The sequence below is a fragment of the Cricetulus griseus genome, chromosome 4 (genome assembly GCF_003668045.3).
Source record: "Cricetulus griseus strain 17A/GY chromosome 4, alternate assembly CriGri-PICRH-1.0, whole genome shotgun sequence".
NCBI classification, from domain to species: Eukaryota; Metazoa; Chordata; class Mammalia; order Rodentia; family Cricetidae; genus Cricetulus; species Cricetulus griseus.
The window spans coordinates 74027957-74035239 of record NC_048597.1 but is presented as its reverse complement, the minus strand read 5'-3'; the positions used below and the strand labels follow the sequence as shown (position 1 = coordinate 74035239).

Below are 7283 nucleotides of genomic sequence, written 5' to 3'. Positions count from 1 at the left end.
CCAGTCACAAAAAGACAAACAAGGTATGTACTCACTGATATATGAATTTTAGACATAGAACAAAAGACTACCAGTATATAATGCTCTTCACCAAAGAAACTAGGAAACATGAAGGACTCTAAGGGTTAAATGGTCCCCAGGAATGGAAGTGGCATGAACTCCCGAACTAATTGGGGGCATGAGGGGGGGGGGGAGCTGCTACAATAAGAGCAAGAGAAGAGGAGAAGAGGAGAGGAAATGGAGGGGCAGAAACATTGAGTTGGGGGAAGAATAGAGGAAAGAGAGCAAGATGAGAGATACGATATCAGAGGGAGCCACTGTAGGCCCGAGAAGGGATCAGGAACCAGGGAGATCTCCAGAGACCTACAAGGATGACACGATCTGACAATCCAGGCAATGGTGGAGAGGATAACCTAAAAACCCTCCCCCTAAAATGAGATTGATGACTTCTCTTTATGCCATCCTAGAGCCCTCACCCAGTGGCTGATGGAAACAGAGACAGACATCCACAGATATACAATGAGCCGAAATCGGGAATTTAGTTGAAGAGAGGGAGGAATGAAGAACGAAGGGGTCTGTACTAGGATGGAGAAACCCACAGGAACTGTTGGCCTGAACAAGGGAGAGCACATCGACCCCAGATGCTGTCCAGGAGGCCTGTACAAGACTGATCCAGACCCCTGAACATGAATGTCAATAAGGAGGCCTCTGTACTTCAGGGAGCCTCTGGTAGTGGATTAGTATTTTTCCCTTGAAAGACCGCCCCCCCCGGGCCGTAGCCTTTCTACTCTGGTCGGCAGCTGGCGTGGCGCGCGAATACATCCTTCCCTCCTTAGCACTCTCCCCGACCTTTTGATCTCTGCAGCTGCTGGCCCTCACTCCCCGCCCCACGCAAGGCCAACCCCCGCCGGATCGCTCCGTCCCAAGGCCAGCCATCTGGACCGGCAGAAGATAAGGCCATTTCGCCTGGCTATTAAACCTTGAGAAAATGCTGATTTGATGCTTTTCGCTTCTGTACTGTGCCTGTTTTCCCTTATAAAAAGGACCCTCCTTCCGGGGCTCGGGGCTTGGCAAAACAGAAGCTAAGCCCCGGATATCCGTGTTATTAATAAATCCTCTTGTTCTTGCATCCAAAGTTCGTGGTTTCGCTGATTCCTGGGTGTGGGTCTCCTTCTACGAAAGTACCTCTGCGGGGGTCTTTCATTTGGGGGCTCGTCCGGGATCGAGACCCCCTGCCCAGGGACCACCGACCCACTTTTGGGAGGTAAGTGTTATGTGGATCCACTGTCTTGTCTCGTCTGGTCCTGTCTTTCTGTCTGAAACCATTTTATGAACTGCGCGCCCGCGTTGGTAGTACACAGCTGCGTACATTTGTATTTGACGGGTTCGGACTCCCGACCGCGGCTCCAGGAGACGTCCTGGTAGCGATTGAAGCATTAGTGGGCTCACCTTTGTACTTTTGTTTTTGAGCTGAGATCTATGACTGGACAGCTTCCCAACCTCTTTGGAGAGGGTCCTCGGCTTGAAGGATTTGCAATCCTTACCGGGGACGAAGAAGGCTGGCCCCCTTCTTCAACCCCCTCTCAAATCTTACTATCGACTCTGCGCAGCGAAAGCCTGTTCTGTTTTGCTTAGTCTTTGTATTATAACCATTATCTGTGTTCTACTAAGTCTAGAAACTATGGGACAAACTATCACCACTCCTTTGTCCCTAACACTCTCACACTGGAGAGATGTGCAGGATTATGCTCATAACCAATCTGTTGATGTGCGTAAAAGCAAATGGATTACTCTTTGTTCCTCAGAATGGCCAGCCTTTGACGTTGGCTGGCCGCGAGATGGTACCTTTAACCTCCAAACTATATTTCAGGTGAAAGAGAAGACTATGGATCCTGGACCACAGGGGCATCCTGACCAGGTGGCATACATAGTCACTTGGGAGGCCTTGATTCAGGACCCCCCCCGATACGTCCTTTCCTACACCCCAAGGGCTCCCCCTCCCTTCCTCCCTCTAACCGCCCCAACCGGCCCATTCCCTCAACTCCTAGCCTTTCCAATCCCCAGCTCCCTCCCCACTCCAGCCTTTACCCTACAGCGGTAAAGGACGCTAAAGCTGAAGAAAAGAAGACGCCTGAGGTGCTTCCCCCGGGAGAAAACCTGTTGGCTGACCTATTGATTGAGGAGCCCCCGCCATACCCGGCGCTGCCGCCCCCGCCAGAGGCAGAAGCGGCCCCCGCCGTCTCGGCAGAGACGGCTTCAGCTCCCCCACCTGACCCTTCCCCAATGGCTCACCGACTAAGAGGTCGTAGGGAGCAGCCCGCTCCAGATTCAACCTGCTTTGCCCCTCCGAACTGGACCGAATGGCCAACCTCAATATTGGCCATTCTCAGCATCGGACCTCTATAACTGGAAAAATAATAATCCTTCCTTCTCTGCAGACCCTGTGAGGCTGACATCTCTCATAGAATCGGTCCTCACAACTCACCAACCTACCTGGGATGATTGTGAACAGATTTTGCAGGTTCTCTTAACCTCGGAGGAGAAACAGCGCGTTCTACTAGAGGCACGAAAGAATGTCCCAGGAGCCAACGGGCAGCCCACCCAGCTGCCCAATGAAATCGATGCGGCTTGCCCTCTTGAAAGACCTGAATGGGATTTTACTACTGAAGCAGGTAGGACCCATCTACGTCTCTATCGCCAGTTGCTGGTAGCGGGTCTCCGGGGGGCAGGACGCCGACCCACCAATTTGGCCCAGGTAAAGCAGGTAATACAGGGGGCGGAGGAATCGCCCGCCACTTTTCTAGAGAGACTAAAAGGAGCATATAGAATGTATACTCCCTATGATCCAGAAGATCCAGGGCAGGCCACCAGCGTTTCTATGTCCTTTATTTGGCAGTCAGCTCCGGACATAAGAAACAAGCTCCAAAGGCTAGAAAATTTACAAGGATATACGCTCCAAGACTTGTTAAAGGAAGCAGAACGTATTTTTAATAAGAGAGAGACACAGACAGAAAGAGAAGAACGTTGGAGAAAGGAAGCCCAGGAAAGAGAGGAAAGACTGAGAAAAGAAGCTGAGGAAAAAGAGGCTGCAAGAGACCGTAAGCGGAACGGAGAGATGAGCAGGCTATTGGCCACAGTAGTGACAGGCCAGAGACAGAATAGGCAGAGGGATGGCAGAAGGGGGCCCCACCTGGACAGGGATCAATGCGCTTACTGCAAAGAAAAAGGACATTGGGCAAAAGAATGCCCTAAGAACCCCCGGGCCAAGCCTCCACGGCCAAGAACCTCTGACCTTCTAAACCTAGAAGATTAGAGAAGTCAGGGCCAGGAGCCCCCCCCTGAGCCCAGGATAACACTGCAAGTCGGGGGGCATCCGGTCACCTTCCTAGTAGATACAGGGGCACAACATTCCGTTCTGAATCAGTCACCCGGACCCCTGAGTCACCGGACTGCATGGGTACAGGGGGCTACGGGTGGAAAGCAGTACCGTTGGACCACAGATCGGCAGCTCCAGCTCGCGACCGGTAAGGTCATGCACTCTTTCCTCCATGTGCCTGATTGCCCCTATCCCTTACTAGGACGGGACCTATTGTCCAAACTAAAAGCTCAAATACACTTTGAGAAATCAAAAGTCAAAGTCACAGGGCCAGAAGGAATTCCCCTCACCATCTTGACAATGTCCATAGAAGATGAATATAGGCTCCATGAAAAAGAGACTAACCCAGGCAACCAGGAAACCCCTGACCACTGGCTCTTGGAGTTTCCCCAAGCCTGGGCTGAGACAGGCGGGATGGGCCTTGCCATCAACCAGGCCCCAATTATAGTAACCTTAAAAGCTGCCGCCCTTCCTGCATCCGTCAAGCAGTACCCGATGCCTAAAGAGGCCCGCGAAGGAATCCGGCCACACATTAAAAGGTTACTTGAACAAGGGATTCTGACGCCCTGTAAATCTCCTTGGAATACACCTTTGTTGCCCGTCAGGAAGCCAGGAACCAATGACTATAGGCCAGTACAGGATCTGAGGGAGGTCAATAAAAGGATAGAGGACATACACCCTACTGTCCCCAACCCTTATAATTTGCTGAGCGGATTGCCACCCAACTATACCTGGTATACAGTCTTAGATCTTAAAGATGCCTTCTTCTGCCTCTGCCTGCATCCCACCAGCCAACCTATATTTGCCTTTGAATGGCAGGATGCTGACCTTGGAATCTCTGGGCAGCTAACTTGGACTAGGTTACCTCAAGGGTTTAAGAACAGCCCCACCCTTTTTGATGAAGCTTTACATCAGGACCTGGCAGGATTCCGGGTCCGGTACCCCGCACTAATCCTCTTACAGTATGTAGATGACATCCTCCTGGCAGCCAAAACCAAAGAAGAATGCAAGGAAGGCACTCAAGCCCTCCTCCAGACTCTTGGGAGCCTAGGGTACCGGGCATCCGCCAAGGAGGCCCAGATATGTCAGAAACAGGTGACCTATTTAGGATACAAGATAAAGGATGGACGGCGATGGCTAACGGAAGCCCGTATGCGAGCCATCTTAGACATTCCCACCCCACAAAATCCCCGCCAACTGAGAGAGTTCTTGGGAACGGCAGGCTTCTGCCGCCTATGGATCCCCGGGTTTGCCGAAATGGCGGCTCCCCTCTACCCCCTCACTCGGCCAGGGGTTGCTTTTAAATGGGAAGAGCCCCAAAAGAAAGCCTTCACCAACATCAAAAAGGCTCTCCTTGAATCACCAGCCCTGGGTCTACCGGACTTAGCTAAGCCATTTGAACTCTTTATAGATGAGAAAGGAGGCTATGCCAAGGGAGTCCTCACCCAAAAACTGGGGCCTTGGAGAAGGCCCACTGCATACCTCTCCAAGAAATTGGATCCTGTAGCATCGGGATGGCCACCCTGTCTCCGAATGATTGCCGCCATAGCCCTGCTAGTAAAAGATTCTTACAAGCTAACCTTGGGGCAGCCTTTGACCATACATGCCCCTCATGCGGTTGAGGCAGTCATCAGACAGCCTCCAGACAGATGGCTCACTAATGCCCGAATGACTCATTACCAGACTATGCTGTTGGACAAAGACCGGGTCCACTTTGGGCCTCTGGTGACTCTGAATCCAGCCACCTTGCTCCCTCTCCCAGGGAGCCAGAGGCTCATAATTGCTTACAGGTACTGGCTGAGGCCCATGGGGCGAGACCCGACCTGACTGACCAGCCTCTACCCAGCCCGGACCACATCTGGTTCACGGATGGAAGCAGCTTTTTGCATCAAGGAAAATGAAGGGCGGGCGCAGCAGTCACCACAGAGAATCAGGTCGTCTGGGCTCAGGCACTCCCTCCCGGAACCTCCTCGCAGAGGGCGGAGCTCATTGCCCTCACGCAGGCTCTAAAATTGGCAGAAGGTAAGAGGCTCACCGTGTACACAGTCGTTATGCCTTTGCCACTGCACACATACATGGAGAAATTTACAGACGGAGGGGGTTGCTTACCTCAGAAGGGAAGGACATTAAGAATAAGGAGGAAATCCTCGCTCTCCTAAGAGCTCTTCATCTGCCCTCCGCCTTAAGTATCATACATTGCCCCGGACATCAAAAAGGGGATTCTCTTGAAGCCAGGGGCAATCGAAGGGCAGACTTGGCTGCCCGAGAGGCGGCCCTGACCACAGACACCACTAGCCTCCTGGCTCTAGAGCCCACCAACGACCGTCCCTCCCCCTCATGGGACTATGAACAAAGAGACATCCAAACCCTAGAGAAATTGGGAGCCACAAAGGAACCAAACGGGGATTGGACTTATGAAGGAAAGACTGTCATCCCCTACCGGGTAACCAAGTACCTAGTGACATTTTTACATAAGATGACACATCTGAGCTCCAAGAAGATGCGGGAGCTCCTCGAACGAGAAGAGGAATTCAATTTCCTTTTGGGGAAGAATGACATTTTAAAACAGGTAACTGAACAATGTGATGCGTGCGCCCGAGTCAACGCATCCAGACTGAAGCTTCCTCCCGGGAACCGGGTCAGAGGCTACCGGCCCGGAACACATTGGGAGATAGATTTCACTGAGATTAAACCAGGTAAATATGGATACAAGTATCTATTAGTTTTTGTAGACACCTTTTCAGGATGGGTTGAAGCCTTCCCTACTAAACATGAAACAGCCAAGATCGTTACTAAGAAATTGCTTGAAGAAATCTTTCCACGTTATGGGATGCCTCAGGTACTGGGAACAGATAATGGGCCCGCCTTCACCTCCCAGATAAGTCAGTCAGTGGCCACCTTGTTGGGGATTGATTGGAAATTACATTGTGCTTACAGACCCCAAAGTTCAGGACAGGTAGAAAGGATGAATAGAACAATCAAGGAGACTTTAACAAAATTGTCGCTTGCAACTGGCACTAGAGACTGGGTCCTCCTACTCCCCCTAGCCCTCTATCGTGCTCGCAACACCCCTGGGCCACATGGGCTCACACCTTTTGAAATCCTGCATGGAGTACCTACTCCTATCATTAACTTTCTTGATCAAGATGTCTCAGATTTTGCTAACTCCCCTTCTCTCCAAGCTCATTTACAGGCACTACAATTAGTACAACGGGAGATTTGGAAACCCCTTGCTCAAGCTTATAAAGACCAGAGGGACCATCCCACCATCCCCCATTCCTACCAGATCGGGGACACCGTTTGGGTCCGGCGTCACCAGGCCAAGAACCTTGAACCCCACTGGAAGGGACCCTACATCGTTTTGCTTACCACTCCCACCGCACTCAAAGTAGACGGCATTGCAGCTTGGATACATGCTTCACATGTAAAGCCAGCCCGACCCACCGATTCAGCCACTGCATCAGAATGGACCGCACACCGCACTCAAAATCCTTTAAAGATAAGACTCTCTCGTACACCCTCCTGTTGATTGGTTGTCTGTTTACCCCCCATGTAGCAACTAACCCCCACAGGGTTTATAATATCACCTGGAAAATAGCCAATCTAGGGACCGGGGAAATAGCCAACCTCAGCACTTATATAGGGACTCTACATGATGGGTTCCCTCCTCTCTATGTCGACCTATGTGACTTAGTAGGGTCTGATTGGGATCCCTCTGACCAGGAACCATTCCCAGGGTACGGATGTCACCACCCTGGGGGAAGGATAGGAACAAGAAGCAAGGATTTTTATGTTTGCCCCAGCCATAGACCAACTCATGACTGCGGGGGGCCACAGGAAGGGTACTGTGCAAGCTGGGGATGTGAAACCACAGGGGAGGCTTACTGGAAACCCTCTTCCTCTTGGG

The 7283-nt window shown here is 51.6% G+C and overlaps 1 protein-coding gene across 1 annotated transcript; it reads left to right on the top strand.

Moving 5' to 3' along the window:
- Nucleotides 1-5245: 5245 nt before the first annotated feature.
- LOC113835459 lies at nt 5246-6992 on the top strand. Its single transcript, XM_027413439.2, has 3 exons — nt 5246-5310; nt 5423-6072; nt 6559-6992. The coding sequence occupies exons 1-3, from the start codon at nt 5246-5248 to the stop codon at nt 6903-6905; spliced, it is 1062 nt and encodes a 353-aa protein (XP_027269240.2). The 3' UTR covers nt 6906-6992.
- The last annotated feature ends 291 nt before the right edge of the window (nt 6993-7283 follow it).

What these genes read in the sequence shown, in the direction of transcription:
- LOC113835459 (XM_027413439.2), top strand. Translation starts at nt 5,246, where the DNA reads ATGGAAGCAGCTTTTTGCATCAAGGAAAATGAAGGGCGGGCGCAGCAG. An exon ending in CAGTCACCACAGAGAATCAG is followed by an intron (nt 5,311 to 5,422) that starts GTCGTCTGGGCT and finishes CCGTGTACACAG; the next exon opens with TCGTTATGCCTTTGCCACTG. An exon ending in TTTCACTGAGATTAAACCAG is followed by an intron (nt 6,073 to 6,558) that starts GTAAATATGGAT and finishes CTTCTCTCCAAG; the next exon opens with CTCATTTACAGGCACTACAA.